Source organism: Nicotiana tabacum, chromosome 9 (assembly GCF_000715075.1).
Source record: "Nicotiana tabacum cultivar K326 chromosome 9, ASM71507v2, whole genome shotgun sequence".
NCBI classification, from domain to species: domain Eukaryota; kingdom Viridiplantae; phylum Streptophyta; class Magnoliopsida; order Solanales; family Solanaceae; genus Nicotiana; species Nicotiana tabacum.
In genome coordinates, this window is record NC_134088.1 from 45,215,288 (window position 1) to 45,241,017 (window position 25,730).

A 25,730-nucleotide genomic window follows, 5' to 3' on the forward strand; every position below is an offset into this window, starting at 1 on the left:
TTTTGACTAGGGTAAAAATCCTAAGACTTAAGCTTCCGCTTTAGGAACTAAGTGTCCCAAAACACTCTGAAACCAAAAACATAATCTCCTGGTAAGTCACATAAGCAGAAACAGATACGGGGAAAATATTAAATAGGGGATCGAGGGTAATACACTCAAAATGACCGACCGGGTCGTTACAGCCTCCCCCTCTTAAAACAATCATTCATCCTCAAACGAGCATAGAGACATACATGAAGTGGTGAAAAGATGAGGATAACAGTTGCGCATATCATGCTCGGTCTCCCAAGTCGCCTCCTCAACCGGCTAACCCCTCCACTCAACCTTCATAGCAGCAATATTCTTCTACCTCAGCTTTCGAACCTACCTATCTAAGATCACCACCGGCTCCTCAACAAAAGATAAATCCTTGTCTAATTGGACTGAGCTGAAATACAACACGTGAGACGGATCGCTGTGATACTTCCGGAGTATAGAAACATGGAATACCGGATGAACTCCTGCTAGACTGGGAGACAAGGCAAGCTCATAAGCAACCTCCCCAACACGTCGCAATACCTCAAATGAACCGATAAACCTCAGGCTCAGCTTTCCCTTCCTTCTGAACCTCATAACACCCTTCCTGGATGACACCGGAGCAAGACCCGCTCTCCAACCATGAATGCAACATCGCAAACCTTTCGATCTGTATAACTCTTCTGTCTAGGCTGGGTTGTGCGTAGTCTATCCTGAATCACCTTAACCTTCTCCAGAGCATCCTGAACCAAGTCTGTACCGAATAATCTAGCCTCGCCCGGCTCGAACCAACCTACCAGAGACCTACGTCGCCTACCATACAGAGCCTCATACGGTACCATCTGGATGCTCGACTGATAACTGTTGTTGTAAGCAAACTCCACTAGAGTCAAGAACTGATCCTACGAACCTCCAAACTCCATCACATGTACACGGAGCATATCCTCTAATGTCTGAATAGTGTGCTCGGACTGTCCGTCCGTCTGAGGATGAAATGTTGTGCTCAACTCCACTCGAGTACACAACTCATGATGCACGGCCCTCCAGAACCATGATGTAAACTGTGTGCCCTGGTCAGAGATGATAGATACTGGTATGCCATGAAGCTTAATGATATCACGGATATACACTCGAGCTAGCTGCTCGGAAGAATAGGTAGTCATCACAGGAATGAAATGAGCTGACTTGGTCAGCCTATCCACAATCACCCAAACTGCATCAAACTTTCACTGAGTCTGTGGAAGCCCAACAATGAAATCCATAGTGATCCGCTCCCATTTCCACTCCGGAATCTCTAAAGTTTGAAGCAACCCACCTGGTTGCTGATGCTCATACTTCACCTGCTGGCAATTTAGGCACCGAGCTACATACTCCACTATGTCCTTCTTCATTATCCTCCACCAGTAATGTTGTCTCAAGTCCTGATACATCTTTGCGGATGAATAGAATACCGCGAACTATGAGCCTCCTGGAGAATCAGCTCACGCAAGCTATCTACATTGGGCACACATAGCCTGCCTTGCATCCTCAATGCACCATCATCCCCAATAGTGACCTTCTTAGCATCACTGTGCTGGACCGTGTCCTTAAGGACAAGCAGATAGGGGTCATCATACTGACGCTCCCTGATACGATCATAAAAAGAAGACCGAGAGACCACACAAGCCAATACTCGACTCTGCTCGGAAACATCCAATCTAACAAACTGGCTAGCTAAGGTCTGAACATCTAATGCTAATGGCCTCTCTGCTGCTGGAAGGTATACTAAGCTCCCCAAACTCTCCGCCCAGAGACTCAAGGCATCCGCCACCACATTGGCCTTCCCGGGATGGTATAAAATGGTGATATCATATTCCTTAAGAAGCTCCAACCACCTCCGCTGACGCAAGTTAAGATCCTTATGTTTGAATAGACGCGGAAAACTCCGATAATCAGTGTAAATCTCATAATGGACCTCGTACAAATAGTGCAGCCAAATCTTCAAGGCGTGAACAATAGCTGCTAACTCAAGGTCATGGGTAGGATAGTTCTTATCATGAGGCTTCAACTGGCGTGAAGCATAAGCAATCACTCTACCCTCCTGCATCAGAACACACCCAATACCAAACCGTGAGGCATCACAATACACTGTGTAAGAACCAAAAGCTGATGGCAGAACTAGAACTGGAGCCGTGATCAAAGCAGTCTTGAGCTTCTGAAAGCTCTCCTCACACTCCTCTGACCACCTGAAAGGAGGACCCTTTTGGGTCAATTTAGTCAAGGGCAATGCAATTTATGAGAAGCCCTCCACAAAACCACGGTAATAACCAACCAAACCAAGAAAACTCTGAATCTTCGTGATCGAGGACGGTCTGGGCCAACTCTGCACTGCCTCTATCTTCTTCGGATCCACCTGAATACCCTCCCTGGACACCACGTGCCCTAATAACACCACTGAACTGAGCCAAAACTCACACTTGGAGAACTTTGCATAAAGCTTCTCCTCCCTCAATCGCTGTAACACAATCCTCAAATGTTGAGCATGCTCCTCCTGGCTACGAGAGTACACCAGGATGTCATCAATGAATACAATAATGAATGAGTCAAGATAAGGCTGAAACACACTATTCATCAGATGTATGAACGTTGTTGGGGCGTTGGTCAACCCAAAAGACATCACAAGGAACTCATAATGGCCATATCGGGTCCTGAAAGTTATCTTAAGAATATCTGAGTCCTGAATCTTCAGCTGATGAAACCCTAACCTCAAATCAATCTGGGAGAATACCCCCGCTCCCTGAAGCTGGTCAAAAAAATCATAAATACGCGGCAATGGATACTGGTTCTTGATTGTGACCTTGTTCAACTGCTTGTAATTAATACACATTCTCATAGTACCATCCTTCTTCTTTACAAATAGAACTGGTGCACCCCAAGGTGACACGCTAGGCCGAATAAACCCCTTATCAAGGAATTCCTAAAGCTGCTCCTTCAAATCCTTCAACTCCACTGGTGCCATACGATACGGTGGAATAGAAATGGGCTGAGTGCCCGACACCAAATCAATACCAAAATCAATATCCCTGTCGGACGGCATGCCCGGCAGGCCTGCAGGAAACACATCCAGAAAATCTCGCACTACAAGAACAGAATCAATAGTAGGGGCCTCTGCACTAACATCCCTCACAAAAGCCAAATAGGATAGACAACCCTTCTCAACCATCTACTGAGCCTTCAAGTATGAAATCACCCTACTGGGAACGTACTCTATAGAACTGCTCCACTCAACTATCGGCAACCGCAGCATCGCTAACATCACGGTCTTAGCGTGATAATCTAAAATAGCATGACATGAAGACAACCAATCCAAACCCAATATCACATCAAAATCGACCATACTAAGCAGCAAAAGATCTACTCTGGTCTCCACACTCCCAATACTCACCACACATGACCGATATACATGGTCCACAATGATAGTATCGCCCACCGGAGTAGATACATGAACAGATGAAACTAGAGACTCAAGGGGCATATCCAGAAAATGAGCGAAATACGAAGACGCATATGAATAAGTGGAACCAGGGTCAAATAATACAGAGGCATATCTGTTGCAAACTGAGACAATACCAGTAATCACAGCATCTGAAGCAATGGCATCTGGTCTGGGAGGAAGAGCATATAAACGGGCTTGGCTACCCCCTGATCAGCCTCCCCCTCTAGGGCGACCCCTAGCTGACTGAGCCCCACCTCGAGCTGGTTGGACGGGTGGTGGAGCTGGTGGTGCTGGTGCCATCGGCCGAGTACTCTGCTGTGGAGCCCCACTCAACAACCAAGGGCAATCTCTCTTAATGTGACAAAAATCTCCGCACTCAAAATAACCCCTCCTCTGACGGAACTGCTGCTCCTGATGCCTAGAGGAACTACCCATGGAAACCTAAGCTGATGAGGCAACGTGAGAACTTTGCGCCGGTAGTGCACTGAATGACGACTGGCCCTGATGATGACTGTGTGACCCGTGGCCAGATGATGCACCACGGTGAACTGGGCGAGCCGTCTGAGCATGTCTGAAAGGATGACCTCTACCGTGGTGGGACTGACCCCCAGAAGGAACACCGCTAAATTCACGCTGACCACGAAGCCACTTGTCCTCCCTCTTGACCCGCTCCTGGCTGTGAACCATCTCAATCTAACGAGCAATGTCAACAACCTTATCAAAAGTAGCACCAGACACTCTCTCTCTAGTCATAAGTAATCACAGCTGAAAAATGAGGCCATCTATGAACCTCCTGATCCTCTCCTTGTCTGTGGGAACCAACTAGATAGCATGATGGGCCAACTCTAAAAATCTCATCTCATACTGCGTCACGGACATATCACCCTAACGAAGCTGCTCAAACTACCTACGCAGCTCCTCTCTGTTGGACTGAGGCACGAACTTCTCCAGGAATAGACCGGAGAACTGCTTCCAGGTAAGGGATGCTGCGCCGACCGGCCTACGCCTCTCGTAAGCCTCCCACCAACTGAAGGCAGCCCCAGAGAACTGAAAAATAGTGAATGAAACCCCACTGGCCTCTAGAATACCTGCGGTATGGAGTATCCTCTGGCACCTATCCAAGAATCACTGGCATCCTTTCCCTTGGCACCGCTAAAAGATGGAGGCTAGAGTCTCCCAAATCTCTCTAATCGACTGCTCATCATCAGGCATGATAGGAACCACATAGTCCTGAGTAGTTGCAACTGGCTGGGCTGGTGGTGTCCCCGGTGTCTGGAATCCCTGCACCACCTGCTCTGGTGTGTGGGCGGCGGGGGTTTGAGCACCTCCCCCGGCCTGAGAAGTGGTTGCTGTGGCCGGAGCAGAGACCGCCTGAGCAAGACTGGTACACGCGATCAGGATCTGAGCTGAGGCCTCCTTAAGTCCTAGAATCACAATGGGCACTGGTGGTGCCTGGGCTGGTCCCACAGGCTCATCCACAATTGGAGCATGCTCCTGAACTGGGGCAACTGGCAGATCTGCAGGTGCTGCCCAAGCTGCGGCGCGAGTTGCACCTCTACCCCTACCACGGCCTATACCGCAACCTCGGCCTCTCGCGGCCCTGACTGATTGTACCGGTGGTTGTCCATCCTGCCCCATAGTACGCGTCCTCACCATCTATGAGAGAATTAGAATAACAGAAATATAGTTACCAGAATCATAATATTCGCACGACAAGAATTCAAGAATGTGAAATTTCCTAAGGGTTCGGCAGCCTCTCGAACATAAGTATAGACGTCTCCGTACTGATCCACAAGACTCTACTAAACTTGCTCATGACTCGTAAGACCTATGTAACCTAGGCTCTGATACCAACTTGTCATGACCCAAAACTCTAACATGTCGTGATGGTGCCTATCGATGGTACTAGGCAAGCCGACCTTTCAAATATACTTCAATATTTCATAAAAAGGATAATTCAAAGCCTTTTCATACTAGAAATGTTTTACAAAAACTGGAGTTGAATTCAAAATAAAATGCGGAAAGATAGCCCCAAACATCGGGGTGTCACCAAGTCATGAGCATCTAGATTTTCAGTCTAATAAAAAAAGTGTCTAAGTATCAATACAAGAAAAGAAACATAGAAGGAGAGATAAGGTCTGCGGACGCCGGCAGCTACCTCATAGTCTTCGGTACCCGATCGCGCACAAACTCAACGACCTCTGTGATCAAACACACCTGGATCTACACATGAAGTGAAGGGTGTAGCATGAGTACAGCCAACTCAGCAAGTAACAGAAATAAATAAGGAACTGAGAAGCAGTGACGAGCTATACAATTACAGTTCATTTACAATAATTCCAGCAAAGAATAGACATGCTTTCACATCCGGCAGTTTAAGCCAAATCAGTTTTATACAGTTAAAGTTTAGGTAATCTAGATATAGAATCTTTCAGGAATTTCACAATAATGACAGATAGCAACTAAGTGCATCAACAAATGAAAAAGCAAGTACAGCCTCTCAGGGCAATAATCACTCAACTCGTCACAATAGCTCAAATCACTCGGCTCTCAGCCCTGAGTGCTCACACTCAATAGGTACCTGCGCTCACTGGGGGTGTGCGGAGTCCGGAGGGGCTCCTTTCAGCCCAAGCACTATATCTGCACGGATAACTCACGTGTTGCACGGACAACTCATGTGATATAGTATCAATATGTGAAACCGCACGGATAACTCACGTGCTGCACGGACAACTCACGTGCCATTGTATCAATACCTCACAGACAGGCCCTCGAACTCACTCCGTCATCAACCTCTCTATTCTCTCGGGCTCTCGAAAATCACAAAGATCGGCCTAAACAAAGATAACATAGTGAATCAACAAAAATCAAGAAGAGGCTGAGATATAATACGCAAGTAAAGAGGTGGGAGCATGTATGCATTCAATCCTTTTTCTGATTATTGTATCATTTATAATCTTTTATATATATATATATATATATATATATATATATATATATATATATATATATATATATATATATATATATATATATATATGAATTGTATTTAACTGTGTCAATCTACTTTTTCAGGGATTGTGGGTTGTATGTCACAGCATGCGCAAAGTATTTGAGCACTTATGGATTAGTTTCACAAACAACCTTTGATGCCAATTTACTCCGTCAAAGATATGGTGCCCTCCTTTGGGACTATGCTATGCGTAAGATAGACGCTGATGCCATAAGCGACAATGAAGCACCCGCAAATATTGCCAGGAAAATCACAGATTCGAATACTTCTGTGAAGATAGTTTTAGAATAGTTTTCTGTAAAATAAATTGTATTTGCAGCTTATTACTGAATACATCATGGTTTTACTCAACCTTTTTTGTCTTTGAATACATGAATGTATTTTGTCTTTATGGTGTTAATGAATGAAACCATAACAGTCTTTAAGTTATGCTATTAATTCATATATTATGTTATATTTATGTATTAATAATCATCCACATACTTCTATTATGTATTTATATAGTTGTATTATGCTGATATATATCCCTATTATATTCAGCATAATTCAATGGTTTTAAATCCTTGTTATAATCCAGCTATATTCTGCAATATTTGAATGATAGGCAGTAGTGTATTCAATTGTATTTTACTGTATTTATTATATTTCAATGATAGATAGTGTTGTATTCAATGGTTGTATAAATGTCCTCCTTTATACATGTCATGTTATATTCAGCATAATTCAATTGCATACAGATACAAAAAATATCATTCAAGCTATATTAAAAAATTAAAACACTATATTTTATGTTAATCTAACTTGTATGTATTTGTTTTACTGTATTGCAGTGTATTTAAATGATAGACATTGTTGTATTCATTGTATTTTACTGCATTTATTATATTTCTAAATTATCTATATTCAATGATTATATTTTATTTTTATTTTCTACGTTTATATTCTACTGTATTTATGTATTAGTATAATCTTCCACATAGTTGTATTAATTTTTCAGAAGTTTTTTTGGACTTGAATTACGTATGTTTTCAATTTATTTTTTGAATGTACACGCATGTATTTTATGAATACATGTTCTACTATACTTCATACATGTAAATAAATCATTTTGTAAAGATACCACGAAATATAATAGCGTTCAGAACACGAAATATGTAATAGAAAACTTACACAAATCTATGACATAGTTATTGTAGTAATTAAAATCAGAACACAAACTGATTTTTTTTCTGAAGCAATTCACTTAACGGCTTATTGCGCTTCTTCTTTGGCCTTCCAGAAGGTCTTTTCTATTTGGGTGGTAAGATAACTTCCTCTGATATATGTGCTGGTATATTCCATTCCCTTCGGTCAGGCAGTGGATACACGGGCACCTCGTATGTTATTATAATAGACTTTGGTTTATAATAGTCCGAGCAATAATCTTCCGGCATTAGAAACTTGCTCTTCAAGACACCCCAAGCATGTGGGCATGGTAATTCGTCAACTTGGAACCGCCCACAACTGCAAGTTTTATCTAGGAGGCAAACGGTGTAATTCCTTCCTTCATCATTCACCATGTGCAAGCGTTCAGTCGATGGTACAACCTACATTAAACAGAGAAATATAAGTTGTGGACATTGGTACAATTCGTGTATCTGTCAATGACCAAACATATTAAATATAGTATACATGTATACAAGAAATACAACATTTAAAATATACTGAATACAAACACTATTTATCTGACAGTATATTAAAGTGAATAAATTTATTTGTGCAATACAGTGAAATACACTAAAATATTGTCAATACAAAAATAAAACCATTGAATATAACCAATAAAATACAGTTGTAGCAACATGTATTATCAACATATAATATGCATTAAACACAGTCGTTTGATATAACACAATACATGCACTAGTGTTGTTATAAAAAAGGCAGGCACTAGGTGAATATATTTATATGTCAAATACATTAAAATATAGTGAATACAGACATTATTTATCTGACCGAATATTAATGCGAATACATTTATATGTGAAATACCGTGAAATTTATCTATACAAAAATAAAACTATTGAATATAACCAATGAAATACAGCTGTAGCAACATGTATTATCAACATATAATATGCAGTTAATACAACCATTTAATACAATAGAATACCTGTTTGATACAACAGAATACATGCACTAGTGTTAATATAAAAAAGGCAGGCAGTATGTTAATAATAGAGGTTGTATTAGGCATAAATACATGAAGTATTCATATATCATAATTTTTTCAAGGCAAGTACTTATAGCAAAATAAAACTTACAGTCATTCGGGTAGATAGGGCCTCATTCAATTTAAGGATCTCCTGATATTTTCTCCCAAGCGTTGTGTACGTGTGTGAAGCTTCTTTTCGATCGTTCCAATTCCAACGTCCAAACATCTTCCTAACTTCTTCTAGGAAGTCGTATATTGGCAATTCTCTAGCTGATACAAGTGCCGAATTAATTGACTCAGCAATATTTGACGTCATGGTCCATCCCCGGTTAACAGGTGCATACAATCTAGCCCATTTTTCATATCCAACTAGTTCCAAGTAATCTTTAATCCGAATATCAACCTTCTCCACCTTTTCTATTAGACTATCAAACTCATCCTGGATGTATGCTTTTGCCATTGAAAAGTATACCTCGCTCAATCTTACATGACTCTCTTTGAATTTCTTATATACGTTGTTCCATAGATGCCATATACAAGCAAAATGGGGTACCGTAGGATATACTCTCGATAGATATTTGATTATGCTCTCATTCCTATCTAAAACGATGCACATGTTTTCTCGCTCACCATAAGTCATCTTAAATTGCTCAAAGAACCACAACCAAGCAGCATCATTTTCTGAATCAACAACACTATATGCTAGGGGCAATATATGTCCTGTAAATACAATTGCATATAGATAAAAAAAAAAGTATCATTTAAGTTGTATTAAAAAAGTCAAAATAGAATATTTTATGTTAATCAGGCTTGAATGTATTTTTTTTTTAACTGACTAACCTGCACCATCCAACGTGCTAGCAGAGACGAATGTTCCTGTGTATGTTGATTTTAGGTGGTTGCCATCCACAATGACGATGGGTCTATAGTAATCGAACCCCTTTATAAAAGCATACAACGATATATACATATACATGAACTCATTTTTAGGTGATTTTTCTATTCTAATATATGAACCAGGATATGTCATATCCAGTGTATATAAGTACCCTAGTAATTTAATTATATGAATCAGTTGGTTCACCCCTAAGAAACTTCACTGCCTTTTCTCTAGCGTACCACACCAACATGTAGCTAACATCTACACCAAAGTCCGATTTCACATCATCAATTATATCCTTTGGCGTATATTTTCTCTTATGATTAGTAAACTTGGACCTAATCATTCCCCCAATCAACCTACTAGTTGCTTGACGTTGCTCACACACCTTATCCTTCAATGGTGTAACGACTCGACCGGTCGTTTTGAGTGTATTAGCCCCGATCCCCTATTTTACTGCTTCTCCCATATCTTTTTCTGCTTATGAGACTTGCTGGGAGGTTTTGTTGTGGTTTCGGAGTGATTTGGGATACTTAGTCCCTAAAACGGAAGGTTAAGTCTTAGGATTTTGACCGTAGTCAGAACTGTGTGAAGATGACTCTGGAATGGAGATCTGTCGATTCTGTTAGCTCCGTTGGGTGATTTTGGATTTAGAAGCGCGTTCGAAAGGTAATTTGAAGGTCCGTAGTAGAATTAGCCTTGAAATGGTGAAAGTTAAATTTTTGAAAATTTTGACCGGAAGTGGACCTTTTGATATCGAGGTCGGATTCCGATTCCGGAAGTTGGAGTATGTCTGTAATGTTGAATATGACTTATGTGCAAAATTTGGGGTCCATTGGACATGGTTTGATAGGTTTCGGAATCAGTTGTAGAAATTTAAAGTTTCAAGTTTATTAAGTTTAGATTGGAGGGTGATTCGCATTTTGTTATTGTTTGATGTGATTTGAGGGCTCGACTAAGTTCGTATGGTATTTTAGGACTGGTTGGTATGTTTGGTTGAGGTCCCAGGGGCCTCGGGTGAATTTCGGATGCTTAACGGATCATTTTGTACTTAGGAAAGATAGCATATTTTCTGGTTTTCCCAATTGCTGGTTTTCTTCTTCGCGTTCGCGAGGGGTGTTCCGCATTCGCGAAGAGGAGCTAGAGGCAAGAGGAAGATTGCTCTTCGCGTTCACAAAGTGGGGGACGCATTTGCAAACGGGTTGTTAGGCAGTGCATCGCGAATGCGAGAAAGGCATCGCGTTCGCGTAGAGAAAGTTAGGCGGCTGGGACCCCAGGTGTCACACCCCAAACCTAGGTAGGCGTGACTGGCACCCGGTGCCGTGCTGGCCCAAGAGAACCACTATATAACTCATTTGTTTTTCCTCTGTAACTATCATGGGCCAACATGGCCACAACTCATAATGTATAACTATAAGTGGGAAACACTGTATTACTGAACCATTTTTCTTAAAACATGAATACATATGGGCCGTCAAGGCCTCTGACATACTGTACAAAATGATCCTCTGTCTATAAAGCCTCTAAGATTATTTGACATCAAATGGGACAGGGTACCGGCCTACCCATTAGTCTTTAGCACAATTCTGATGCGATGACTCATACACTCGGCTGCACTCCGAATGAGGTGGAGTCTTACCGATCTTTCGCTGAATGTCAATCTCGTCTACTATGAGGGCTCGTCAAACTGATTATCTATACCTGCAGGCATGAATGCAGCATCCCCAACAAAAGGTCATCAGTACGAATAATGTACTGAGTATGTAAGGCAGAACTGAAACATAACAATAAGTCAACATTAATTAAAGACATATAAGAATCAACCTGAATCTCTAAAGTGCCACCGTATATGCATACTTATTATACTCATATATATACAATGCTTCTCTTTAAGACTATTATCCATATCTTATGATGCATGACTGCCCAACTGATCAGTGGTAACTGCCCGACCGGCCGTAGCTCAGTGGTAAATATGTAACTGCCCAACCGGCCGTAGCTCGGTGGTAAATGTATAACTGCCCAACCGATCATAACTCGGTGGTAAATGCATGACTGCCCGACCGATGGTATCTCGGTGGTAAATGAATATTCATGTCTGCCCAACCGGCAGTAAATAATGATACATAACTGCCCAATCGGTGGTAACTGCCCAACCGACCGTAGCTCGGTGGTAAATGCATGATTGCCCGACCGCCCGTAGCACGGTGGTAAATGAATATGCATGAAGATGCATGTATTACTATATTATAAACATTAACATCTTTATCAAATACATCAATAGGGAATTAGAAACATACTTAGACATGCTTGAATATCGCTTTACAAGAATGAATAACGTAGACATCCTTAACTGCTAAGAGTAGAAACGCTTATGAAATAGCATTACGTTTACGTATCGTTACTTGGATCATGCCAAAATAAAGGATTAGTCTTAATATACCTGGAGTAGAGAAAATCTGTATGATACTCTTGAGAAGGATTACACCAAACTCCCTTAGAATCGAAATTTCACGTTGTGATAACATTAGGTACACTTTGTATGAAATCTTCGAATCGATTTCGTTGCTATTGCAACATTAGCGTTGCTGAATCTTTCCCCCTTAGGAATAGAGTTCCATGTGTTAGCTAAGCATTTTCCTTAATTAACTAGAGGGTGATTGTGTCATAGTTTGTCCCCTACCAAACTATTCTCTAAATGCCACCTTACTCTACAATGACTTTAAAGTCATCTTACATTAAAAGGGGGCTGCCACGTTTTGGGGGTTGGCAAGCTTATCCAAAATATTGAATTAATTAATTAATCTTTCACTAAAAATTATTAATTACTTAATTATCCACATAATTAAGAATTATCCCAAATTACTTAAAATACTACTCACTTTTAATACACTTTATGTACCCTACTATCATGGTCATGTGGTTCTATATAAAATAAATACATACACTATTATTTTATTAAAATATCCATGTAAAAATACATATATTTTTTCAACTTCTAATTTTGCTAATCTCGTATAAAGAGTACAAATTTCCGTACGCTTAATTCTTAAAATGGTAAAAACATAACCTTCTTTTGTGAGAAAATAACTTCTATTTTTACAATAAGGAAAATCTCATTTATAAGCTTTCTCATATTATGTGTATAATTTACCATATTCGAAAATAGTAATAATGGTAACTATCCAAATTATATTTATAAAACTTTTACTAAAATACTCCACTTAAAAGAAAATACCACACTAACATAATATCTAACGATATCAAGGTTGTAAACTTATAGGGTCTCATAATAATAATATTTTAAACCCTCTATAACCTCCTAATAGACATAATCCCTTCGAACTCATATGGATTACTACAACTCATCCAAATATTAAAGTACAGGATGTAACACCAGGCCTTTTTGCCTACGCATTTGCGATGTTGGTTCCGCGTTCACGTAGGGTTGAGCTGAGTGGTCTTCGTGTTCGCGACAAGGGTATCGCGTTCGCGAAGAAGGATTTGCCTGAGCAGAATATAATATTTCAAAAACGAGGGTTTGGATATTTTTATCAAAACTTGAGTTTGAGAGCTCGGATTTGGACGAGATTTTGAGGGATTTTTAGACATCAATTGGGTCACGATTCTTCACTTGATTTTGGTTATATCCCACTAATCTATCACTAATTTCATCTTTTATTTTCGCATTTGGGTGGAAAAATTGAGAAAAATAGAAAAAAGTTCTTCAACTAAGATTTTGAGTTGTGATTGAGATTTTGATATCGGATTTGGATAATTTTGGTACGAGTGACCTCGTGAGTGAATGGGCTTTCGAATTTTGTAACTTTCGTCGGATTTCGAGACATGGGCCTGGGGAGCCGGGTTGAGCCTATTTCAGATTTCGGCTTATAATTTCGTATTTTTCTTGTGTAATTAATTCCTTTAGCTTACATTAATTATATTGTACGTCTTGTGGCTAGATTCGGGGCATTTGGAGACTGATTCGAGGGGCAAAGGCATTTTGGAGTAGGATTTTGCGTGGTTTGAGGTAAGTAACAGTCTTAAATCTGGTCCTGAGGGTATGAAATCCCGAATTTTGATATGATGTGATTATTTTGGAGGTGACGCACATGCTAGGTGACGGGCATGTGGGCGTGCACCGTGGGAGATTGTGACTTGGTTCGTCCCGTGAGACTGTAAAGCCGAATAGCTTATTGTTAATTACATGTTCCCTCTGTCTTCTAGAAATTTGACTGCCATTCATGTTTGCAACCATGCTTAGGCCATATGATATCACTGTTGGGACCCGCAGCGTTCGGGTACTTGTTGAATAAACTGCTATTTGTTGTCTTATACTCAGTCATAGTTTTACTTGCGTGTCATATCTTTGTTTTCTCTTATTTTCTTGTTGATACTTGTTATTATCTCTTTTGGACTTATTTGTATGATTTCTGAGATCCGAGAGGCTGGAGAGGTTAGTGACTGAGATAGGGCCTGAGTGTCGAGCTGTGAGCTATGTGAGTGTATATGGATCGGGTCGCACACCGCAACGAGCCTGAGGACTGAATGTATATGGATCGGGTTGCACGTCGCAATGAGCCTTATGGCTATTTATGGATTGTGGATCGGGTTGCATGCCACAACGAGCCTTATGGCTATTTATATGATTGGATCGGGCTGCACACCGCAGTGATATAGCACTTGGGCTGAAGGAGCCCCTCCGGAGTCTGTACACCCCCAGTGAGCGCATGTACCTATTGAGTGTGATTATTGAGGGCTGAGAAACAAGTGTCTGAGCTATTGAGAGCTTAAGTGATTGTTACTTTGAAAGATTGAATTTGTTTCCTTTGTTTCTGCACTTAGTTGAATTATGTTATTATTCTGAACTTCTGGAAATAAATATTATATCCGGTTTATCTGAACTGAGTAAATGTACAACTGACTTAATTTATATTGCCGAAATTGAATCATGTCTACTTTCATTGCTGAAACTACTGAAGTGAACAGTAATTGTATAGCTTGTTACTACTTCTCAGTTCCTTATTTATTTTTGTTACTTACTGAGTCGGTTGTACTCACGCTACACCCTGCACTTCATGTGCAGATCCAGATGTATCCGGTAACGGAGGACGTTGATCTCGTGCGTGGTTGAGTATCGGAGATTCACGAGGTAGTTGCCGACGTTCGCAGTCCTTGTCTCTCCTTTCTTGTTATCTTTCTTTTCTGTATTGGCATTTAGACACAGACCCTTGTGGACACTGTTTCTTAGACTGGTTGTTTAGATGCTCATGACTTGGTAACACCCCGATGTTTGAGGCTATTTTTCCGCATTGTATTTTGAGTTTAACTCATGTCTTTATGAAAACTATGTCATATCAAGGTTTTGGTTTATTTTTGTGAAACATTTGAAGTATTTTGAAAAATCGGCGTGCCTAGTACCATCGATAGGCGCCATCACGACAGGTTAGGGTTTTGGGTCATGAAAAACGGACATGTATTCTTATCATTGAACTCCCTCACTTTGAACATTTGTGATTTGTTAATAGTAGAAGCCTTAAATTTCCATTCACAATCCTCTGAAATATATAACAATGTGTGCCCGCACCTGTGAGCTTTGGGCTGCAAGTGCGAGCCCGCAGGTGCGTGGGTTGGGTCGCAGAAGAGGCTTTGGAACATTTGGCCATGGACCGCAGATGCGGATTTTCGTTGCGGCTCAAGCCGCAGAAGCGGGACCGCAGAAGTGGAAATCCCGTCTGCAGAAGTGGCCCTCGCTGGGCTTTAGGAATTCCACAGAAGCGAACCTAGCACCACAGGTGCGGTACCACAAACGCGGCAGAGGCACCGCAGGTGCAAAAAACACTGAAGGTAGAACTCCATTTAAGTTGGGGTTGAGCATTTGGGGTTCATTTATTGCACTTCTTGGGGCGATATGTGGAGCTAGTTAGAGAGGGATTTTCACTAACTATTTGAGGTAAGCAATTTCTATTTAATGTGAGTTAAATACATAGATTATGGGTAGATTTAACAAGTAAAATTTGTGAAAATTATGGGTTTAGATGAAAAATCTAGGTTTTGATAAAAATGGGATTTAACCACAAAGATGGATATGGAATTGAGTGAAATAATATATTTGAGTTCGTGAGGTTATGGGTAACATTTATCTTCAAAAAATTTTAGAATCTGGGCACGTGGGCCCGGCGGTGAATTTTAGGAATCCTTTAATTGGGTTTGGGTAATCACTCTAATAGTTAAATTATGAACTTTTGAATATATATTGATTAATTTATATAACATTTGACTAGTTTCGGGTCGTTTGACGACAAGTTGAGGATTTAAAGCATATTTGTGGATCGGAAGTGAGCCTTGAGACGAGGTAAGTTTCTTGTCTAACCTTGTAAAAGGGAACTCATCCATTTAGGTGTATTTGTGGTTGTGAATTGTATGTGTGGGGAGCTACGTACGCACTAGGTGATGAGAGTCCGTACATAGCTATATTCTATGTGATGTCCGAGTAGTCATAGGCTTACACCATGCCTTGTTTGCTCTATTATGTTTGTCATGCATATTAATTGCCCGAATTAGAGTTGTGATTAAGGATTTTAATATTTAAAGTCTCCCGTTTAAATTTGTTCTGTGGGGAAGAATGGAAGAATTTTATAATAACTTTGAGAAATCTATGTTCACTCGCGTCGCAAGTATTTCCGCGAGCGAGGTAAATTTCTACTACTCTCATCGGAATGGGTTGTTCGCCTCGGCAGGTTAATAAATGCATCTATGGTTCGTGTCGTTCGACCCTCGGCAGTGCACAGTATATTTCAGGATCAGGCCGTACGACCTTGGCATAAATCGTGCGTGATAATACTCGGAGCCTAACTTTTACTTGACCTTAATTTATGGCTGAGCGGTTACTATTATTTAAAGGACAGGAATTGATTCAAAATTAGTGTTAGTGAAGGAAATTATTATTCACTACTTGTTACTGTGTTTTATTAATTGCTTACATAATTCATGTTTATTTATGATTTTCGCATTTTATTTATAGCCCATAGTAAGTGTCGATATCGACCCCTCGTCATTACTTCTTCGAGGTTAGACTTGATACTTACTGGGTACATGTTGTTTATGTACTCACGCTACACTTCTGTACTAACCGTGTAGGATCTGAGGCAGGTGCATCTGGTGGACATACCGGCGCACACCCCAGTTACCTGAAGGCCTAGTGGTGAGCTGCATCCTGAGTCGTTTTGCAGCACCTAGAGCCTTTCTTTTGTACTTATTTTCTGTCTATGTTATTTCAGATAGTAGTTAGAGCTTTGTATATTCTACTATTGCTCATACACATGTGACACCAGATCTTGGCACACACTCTAGTAGACTTTACGGTTTTGGGGCATTTACATATTTATGCTTTCATTCAGTTGTTTTTATTTTAATCATTTGACTCTCTATTTCTCAAAATTTCTAAACAAATGGGGTTTAATTACTTGGAAATTGTTTAAAAGAAGAGGCCGAGGGAGGGCTCCGGTTCGTGGTAGAGGACGAGGGCGTCCTAGAGTTTCTCCAGTTACACCACCAGTGGATCCAGTAGAGGATCCCATTATTGAGGAGCAGGGCGAGGTGCCTGCAGCAAGACCAGCCCCAGTGGATTTCATGTCCGCACCGAAATTCCAGGAGGTCATGGGTTGCATGTTACAGTTCATGGATTCTATGACTCAGGCTAGTTTATTTCCAGCAGACCCTGCCACGTCTCAGGCGGGAGAGGGAGCACAGACCCCTACCGCTCAGGCTCCAGAGCACGCAGTTGTTGTATATCAGACCTCGAGTGCACTACCCGTGGGCGGAGCTCAGCCAGTTGCAGTAGCTATACCTGAGCCCATACCAGCTGCGGTCGGCGATCCGCATAGGTTATTGGATAGATGGACCAGGCTACAGCCTCTTGTCTTTGGAGGTGAGCGACACGAGGACCCACAGGACTTTATTTACCGGTGTAGGGACAGACTGCATAACATGAGGATATTGGAGTCTCATGGGGTGGATTTTACTACTTTCCAGCTGGAGGGCAGGGCCCGTAGGTGGTGGCAGTCATATCTTCTCGGCAGACCAGCAGGTTCTCCTCCCATGACTTGGGACCAGTTCACACGTACCTTTTTGGACAGATATATTCCACCCTCTCAGAGGGAAGAGTTGTAGTTTCAGTTCGAGCAGCTCCATCAGGGCCAGATGTTAGTGACTGATTATGAGGCGAGATTATCTGAGTTGTCTCGCCATTCACTTATGATACTTCCGACCAATGTAGAGAGAGTGCGGAGGTTTGTTGCAGGGTTGCACTCTTCTAACCAGGCCACTATGGCCCAAGATATTGAGATGGGGACTTCTTACGAGCTAGTTGTAGAGATAGCTCGGAGGATCGAGGATGCACGTCTGCATAGTCGAGAGAAGACTACGAGGGATAAGCAGTTTCGGTATTCTGGGGAGTTCAGTGGTGCCCCGGCTGGGGTGAGGGGTCAGTCTAGCAGGCCCACATATCCAACACTGCTGCCTCCTCGGGGTGCTCCAGTGCGGCCCTACTTCAGTGCTATGCCTGAGAGTTCCTACTGGCCACCAGCCATTCAGGATTCCTCAGGTGGGTATTCACGCCATCAGGGTCAGGCTTCCGGTCAGCAATCTGCCGTTTCGAGAGGTTGTTATGAGTGTGGGGATCCTGGCCACATGAAGAGGTTTTGTCCCAAACTTCGAGGCAAGGCAGTGCAACAGGGACACCAGCCTATGATTACAGCACCAGCCGCCCCACCAGTCATCCGGCCGCCCAGAGGTGGAGGGCAGGTGAGTAGGGGTCATCCTAGAGGTGGAGGTCAGACAGGAGGAGGCCAGTCAGGTGGTGCTCCAGCTAGATTCTATGTTTTTCCGGCCAGAGCAGATGTAGTGGCCTCAGATGCCGTGATCACAGGTATTATTTCTGTCTGAGGTAGGGATGCTTCGGTGTTATTTGATCCAGGATCTATCTAGTCGTATGTTTCATCTATGTTTGCTCATTTCCTAGGTGTTGCTCGGGAGTCCTTAGGTACTCCTGTTTATGTGTCCACTTCAGTGGGTGATTCTATTGTTGTAGATCGGATCTACCAGTCCTACATTGTTTCTTTCTGAGGTTACGAGACTTGAGCGGATCTTCTGTTGCTTGATATGACCGACTTTGAGGTCATCCTGGGCATGAATTGGTTATCTCCATATCACGCCATCCTTGATTGCCATGCCAATATTGTTACCTTGGCGATGTCAGAGTTGCCTAGATTGGAGTGGAAGGGTTCGTCTATCAGTACACCTAGTCGGGTTATCTCTTTTCTAAAGGCTCGACACATGGTCGAGAAGCGGTGCTTGGCTTATCTAGCCTATGTTTGGGATAATACTGCAGAGAGTCTGGCGATTGATTCAGTGCCCGTAGTCCGGGAGTTTACCGATGTGTTCCCTTCTGATCTTTCAGGCATGCCACCAGATCGTTATATTGATTTCTGTATTGATTTGGCTCCAGGTACCCAGCCTATATCTATCCCACCGTACCGTATGGCTCCGAAGGAGTTGAAGGAACATCTTGATGAGTTTCTAGCAAAGGGGTTTGTCAGACCGAGTGTATAACCGTGGGGTGCACCGTTGTTATTTGTGAAGAAGAAAGATGGGACTATGCAGATGTGCATTGATTACCGCCAGTTGAACAAAGTCACCATTAAGAATAAGTACCTATTGCCACGTATTGATGATTTGTTTGACCAGTTATAGGGTGCCAGGGTATTCTCTAAGATCAGCTTGAGATCGGGGTACCATCAGTTGAAGATTCGAGATTCGGATGTTCCGAAGACTGCTTTCCGGACTAGATATGGCCATTATGAGTTTCTAGTAATGTCCTTCGGTTTGACTAACGCCCCAGCGGCATTCATGGATTTAATGAATGGGGTGTTCAGGCCATATATTGATTTGTTTGTCATTGTCTTCATTGATGATATTTTGATCTACTCGTGCAGCATGGAGGAGCACGAGCAGCATTTGAGAGTGGTGCTTCAGACCTTACGGGAACAGAAGCTAGATGCTAAGTTCTCCAAGTGTGAGTTTTGGATAGATTCTATAGCATTCTTGGGATATGTTGTATCGAGCGAGAGTATTAAGGTTAATCCCAAGAAAATCGAGGCAGTTCAGAGTTGGCCTCGTCCCACCACAGTGACTGAGATCAAGAGCTTTTTTGGGTTAGCAGGTTATTATCGTCGGTTTGGGGAGGGCTTCTCATATATTACAGCACCTTTGACTAGATTGACCCAGAAGGGTGCTCCATTCCGATGGTCCGATGATTGTGAGGTGATCTTTCAGAAGCTCAAGACCTCATTGACTTTAGCACCGGTGTTAGTGTTGCCTTCCGGTTCAGGGATGTATATTTTGTATTGCGATGCTTCACGCGTTGGTTTGAGATTCGTATTGACGCAGGAGGGGACGAGTTATTGCATATGCTTCACGTCAGCTGAAGCCCCATGAGAAGAATTACCATGTACATGATTTGGAGTTGGCCGCGATTGTTCATGCTCATAAGATATGGAGGCATTATCTTTATGGGGTGTCTTGTGAGGTTTACACCGATCATCGCAGCCTGCGGTATTTGTTCAAGCAGAGGGACCTCAATTTGAGGCAGCGCAGGTGGCTTGAATTACTGAAGGATTATGATATTACTATCCTTTATCATCCGGGCAAGGCGAATGTAGTTGCAGATGCCTTGAGTAGAAAGGCGGAGAGTATGGGTAGTTTGGCATTCATTTCAGCGGAGGAGAGGCCACTAGACTTGGACATACAGTCCTTGGATAACAGACTTGTGAGATTGGATATTTTAGAGCCCAGTTGAGTTCTTGCATGCGCCGTCGCTCGGTCTTCACTATTCGAGAAGATCAAGGCTCGCCAGTTTGATGACCCACACTTGTTGGTTCTTAGAGAGACGGTACTACAGGATGGTACCAAGGAGGTTATTCTCAGTGAGGATGGTGTTCTACGACTCCAGGGTCACCTATGTGTTCCTAATGTTGTTGGCTTGAGGGAGAAGATCCTAGAGGAGGCACACAGCTCTCGGTATTCTATTCATCCGGGTGCTACAAAGATGTATCGCGACCTGGGACAGCATTATTGGTGGAGGCGGATGACTAAGGACATAGTTAAGTATGTCGCGAGGTGTCTAAATTGCTAGCAGGTTAAGTACGAGCACCAGAGGCCAGGTGGCCTACTCCAGCAGATGATTGTACCTGAGTGGAAATGGGAGCGCATTACTATGGACTTCGTAGTTGGGTTGCCGTGGACCTTGCGAAAGTTTGATGCAGTTTGGGTCATTATCGACAGGTTGATCAAGTCGGCACACTTCATTCCAGTTGCGACCACGTATACTTCAGAGAGGTTGGCCCAGATTTATATTCAGGAGATAGTTCAGTTGCATGGTGTGCTTGTCTCCATTATATCAAATAGAGGTCCTCAGTTTACTTCACATTTTTGGAGAGCGGTACAGAGTGAGTTGGGGACCCGGGTAGAGCTCAGCATAGCTTTTCATCCGCTGACCGACGGGAAGTCGGAGCGGACAGTTCAGATCTTAGAGGACATGCTCAGAGCATGTGTGATTGACTTTGGAGGGCAATGGGATCGATTCTTGGCTTTGGCCGAGTTTGCCTACAACAACAGTTATCAGTCCAGCATCAAGATAGCTCCATTTGAGGCTTTATATGGTCGGCGATGTCGTTCTCCCATCGGGCGGTTCGAGCCCAGCGAGGCTAAGTTATATGGTACTGATTTGGTGAAGGATTCCTTGGAAAAGGTAAAGTTGATTCAGGAGCGACTTCGCACTGCACAGTCCAGACATAAGAGTTACGCGAATCAGAAGGCGTGTGATTTATCATTTATGGTGGGCGAGAAAGTTCTCTTGAAGCTCTCACCGATGAAGGGGATCATGAGGTTCGGGAAGAAGGGCACGTTGAGCCCAAGGTTTATAGGTCCATTTGAGGTGTTGAGACGAGTTGGGGAGGTTGCCTATGAGCTTGCTTTTCCTCCCAGTCTATCGGGAGTTCATCCGGTTTTTCACGTGTCTATGCTCCGGAGATATCATGCCGACAGGTCGCATGTGTTAGACTTCAGCACGGTTCAGCTAGATGAGAGCTTGGGTTATGAAGAGGAACCAGTTACCATTGTTGACAGGCAGGTTCGCCAGTTGAGGTCCAAGAAGATTTTTGCAGTAAAGGTTCAGTGGAGGGGCCAACCAGTCAAGGAGGTGACTTGGGAGGCCGATGAGGACATGCGGATCAGATATCCACACTTGTTCGGCACTTTAGGTATGATTCTAGACTCGTTCGTGGACGAACATTTGTTTAAGAGGTGGAGAATGTAACGACCCAACCGGTTGTTTTGCTTTCTAGAACCCCGTTCCCCTAAGTAAGACTCCCCATATGTGCTATTTCTATTTTATGACTTACGGGAATGGTTAGTTCGGGATTTGGAAGGGTTCGGTTTGAAATTGGAACTCTTGGTTCCTTAGTTTGGCTTTAAAAGGCTAAGTTTGACTTTGGTCAATATTTTGAGTAAACGACCTCGGAATCGGGATTTGATGGTACCAATAGGTTCATATGATGGATTTAGACTTGGGCGTAAGTTCGAATCGGGTTTTGGACGAACCGTGAGCGTTTCGGCGCTTAATAGTGAAAGTTGACTATTTGAAGGTTTTAAAGTTCTTTAAATTTGGTTTGGAGTAGGTTTTGGTGTGATCGAGGTCCATTTGGATTTTTGAGCACGGGATTAGTTCTATATGGTGATTTACGACTTGCACGCAAAATTTTGTATCATTTTGAGTAGTTTAAGTATGTTTCAACGCGCTCGGAGTAAGTTGAAGAACTTGAAGTTCCTAGGTTAATTCAATTTAGTTTGAGGTGTGATTCTTAGATTTGATGTTGTTTTATGCGTTCTGAGGGTTCAAGCGAGTTCGTTTTATGATTTCAACTTGTTGGTACGTTCGGATTGGGCCTCGGGGCCCCGAATACCATCGGACGATGCGCGGATTGAGTTAAGACTCAAAAGGGCTACTCACCAGCTCTGCACCTGTGAGCTTTGGGCCGCAGGTGACAGCCCGCAGGTGCATGGGTTGGGTCGCAGAATCGGCTTTTTGGCCATGGACCGCAGATGCGGGTTTTCGTGCACACCAGTGAACGCACAGGTGTGATTGGGGAGGACGCAGAAGCGGCTCAAGCACCGCAGAAGCGGAAATCCCATCCGCAGAAGCGGCCCTCACTAGGCTTAAGGAATTCCGCAGAAGCGGACCTAGCACCGCAGGTGCGGTACCGCAAATGCGGCAGAGGCACCGTAGGTGCAAAAAACAATGAAGGAAGAACTCCATTTAAGTCGGGGTTGAGCATTTGGGGGTCATTTATTGCACTTCTTGGGGCGATTTTTGGAGCTGGTTAGAGAGGGATTTTCGCTAGCTATTTGAGGTGAGCAATTTCTATCTAATGTGAGTTAAATGCATAGATTATGGGTAGATTTAACATGTAAAATTTGTGAAATCATGAGTTTAGATGAAAAATCTAGGTTTTGATAAAAATGAGATTTAACCACGAAGATGGTTATGGAATTGAGTGAAATTATATATTTGAATTCGTGAGGTTATGAGTAAAATTTATCTTTAAAAATTTCCGGAATACGGCGATGTGGGCCCGGGGTGAATTTTAGAAATTCTTTAATTGGGGTTGGGTAATCACTCTAATAGTTAAATTATGAACTTTTGAACATGTATTGATTAATTTATATAACATTTGACTAGTTTCGGGCCGTTTGGTGACGAGTTGAGGATTTAAAGCATATTTGTGGATCGGAAGTGAGCCTTGAGACGAGGTAAGTCACTTGTCTAACCTTGTAAGAGGGAATTCATCCCTTTAGGTGTATTTGTGGTTGTTAAGTGTATGTGTGGGAGCTACGTACGCACTAGGTGACGAGAGTCCGTGCTTAGCTATATTCTATATGATGTCCGGGTAGTCATAGGCTTACACCATTCCTTGTTTGCTCTACTATGTTAGTCATGCATATTAATTATCTGAATTAGAGGTGTGATTAAGGATTTTAAGATTTAAAGTCTCCCGTTTAAATTTCTTATGTGGGGAAGAATGGAAAATTTTATAATAACTTTTAGAAATCTATGTTCACTCGCGTCGCAAGTATTTCCGCGAGCGAGGTAAAGTTCCACTACTCTCATGGGAGCGGGTTATTCACCTCGGCAGGTTAATATATACATCTATGGTTCGTGTCGTTCGAACCTCGGCTGTGCACAGTATATTTCTGGATCGGGTCGTACGATCTCGGCATAAATCGTGTGTGATAATACTCGGAGCCTAACTTTTACTTGATCTTAATTTATGGTTGAGTAGTTACTATTATTTAAAGGACAGAAATTGATTCGAAATTATTGTTACTGAAGGAAATTATTATTCACTGCTTGTTACTGTATTGTATTAATTGCTTACATAATCCATGCTTATTTATGATTTTCGCATTTTATTGATAGCCCATAGTAAGTGTCGATGTCAACCTCCCGTCACTACTTCTTCGATGTTAGACTTGATACTTACTGGGTACATGTTGTTTATGTACTCACGCTACACTTCTGCACTAACCGTGCAGGATCTGAGGCAGGTGCTTCTGGTGGACATACCGGCGCACACCCCCGTTACCCGGAGGCCTAGTGGTAAGCTGCATCCTGAGTCGTTCCGCAGCACCTAGAGCCTTTCTTTTGTACTTATTTTCTGTCTATGTTATTTCAGACAGTAGTTAGAGTTTTGTATATTCCACTAGTGCTCATATACTTGTGATACCAGATCTTGGCACACACTCTAGTAGACTTTACGGTTTTGGGGTATTTACATACTTATGCTTGTATTCAGTTATTTTCATTTTAATCATTTGACTCTCTAATTCTCAAAATTTCTAAACAAATAGGGTTTAATTACTAGGAAATTGTTTAAAAGAAGAAATCATGTAGTATCTTCATCGTAGGCTTACCTAGCGGCAACGTTAGGCACCATCACGGACTATAGGAGAAATTGGGTCGTGACATACAGCTCGTATAAATGATTCGGGTATAGACACATAACATTTTTATTTGTCAACCAAGTTTTGAATACAGAAACATACAATAAAATACAATGTATGTTACATAAATATACTATAAAAAGTAGTTGAATACATTGCATAAAATAATGTATTATGAACAAACTTAACATAAATAGTTCAATTCTCCTATAACTGTTTCACATCATTCAATTAAAAACACTAAAGGAGAGCATATATTATGAATAGAACATTATACTTTGCTGTATTTACAACATGCTGCCATGAATACACTATTAAACTATTACGCATACATATACATACAGTTAAATACAACATATTTGGTGAAGTGGTTGTAAGTGATAACATTCAAACCTGATAGCATTTGACCTATCAACTCGGAATTGAAACCTTTCAACAATTGTATATTGCTCCATCACCGCCTTTAATGTGTCCTTATCCTTATACATTTGTCCAGTCATCACCTCTTTTTTATTAGTTTTTGAAATAATCAAATTCCTTTCCGGTTCAAAAATCTCAATTGGTTCACCTGAGTTCAAAGACCCAAGTGCAAGTGTATCAACTGTCTCAAATTTATTTACCCCAGCGATTTCGTCAAGTTGCATTAGGTCATTGTGTATTAAACTTCCTTCCGCTTCAATTTCTTTATCCATTGAAGTTATACACAATGGATACATGCCGAATTCTCTGTTCTCCTTTTTCAACTCGACATACACCCGATAACCCATGTCGTTGTGTATTTCCATAGGCGTGCAATTTTCTTCCACTTTGTATTCAATTTTAATTGACTTTGAGCTCAAAATATGCCAAGTTAATGTGAAATTGAAGCAACCAAATTATTGTACGACGCATATTTCTTTATCAATATCCCATCAATCGAATAATCGACATAACAATTTTGAATGTCCCACTTGCCAGAATGACGAATTAAGACGGTTAAACTTGCCATCTAGAAAATCGAATTTCAAAATATTTCTGTGGTTACGTGTATCATTTCCTAGCAGAATCTCGAACAATATCAGTAGAAAAATTATCGAACGATACCAGGGAATAG

General features: G+C 41.9%; 1 protein-coding gene across 1 annotated transcript; it reads right to left on the reverse strand.

Annotated features, from left to right (window-relative positions):
- Nucleotides 1–7,792: 7,792 nt before the first annotated feature.
- Nucleotides 7,793–25,404, reverse strand: LOC107782324 (uncharacterized). The gene is made up of 4 exons (XM_016603200.2): nt 25,031–25,404; nt 9,538–9,701; nt 8,807–9,417; nt 7,793–8,089 (listed from the first exon to the last, which is right to left on the reverse strand). The coding sequence occupies exons 1-4, from the start codon at nt 25,402–25,404 to the stop codon at nt 7,793–7,795; spliced, it is 1,446 nt and encodes a 481-aa protein (XP_016458686.2).
- Between the last annotated feature and the right edge of the window lie 326 nt (nt 25,405–25,730).

What these genes read in the sequence shown, in the direction of transcription:
- LOC107782324 (XM_016603200.2), bottom strand. Translation starts at nt 25,404, where the DNA reads ATGGGTTATCGGGTGTATGTCGAGTTGAAAAAGGAGAACAGAGAATTC. An exon ending in GATAGGTCAAATGCTATCAG is followed by an intron (nt 9,702 to 25,030) that starts GTTTGAATGTTA and finishes TTCATATATTAG; the next exon opens with AATAGAAAAATCACCTAAAA. An exon ending in TAGCACGTTGGATGGTGCAG is followed by an intron (nt 9,418 to 9,537) that starts GTTAGTCAGTTA and finishes TTGTATTTACAG; the next exon opens with GACATATATTGCCCCTAGCA.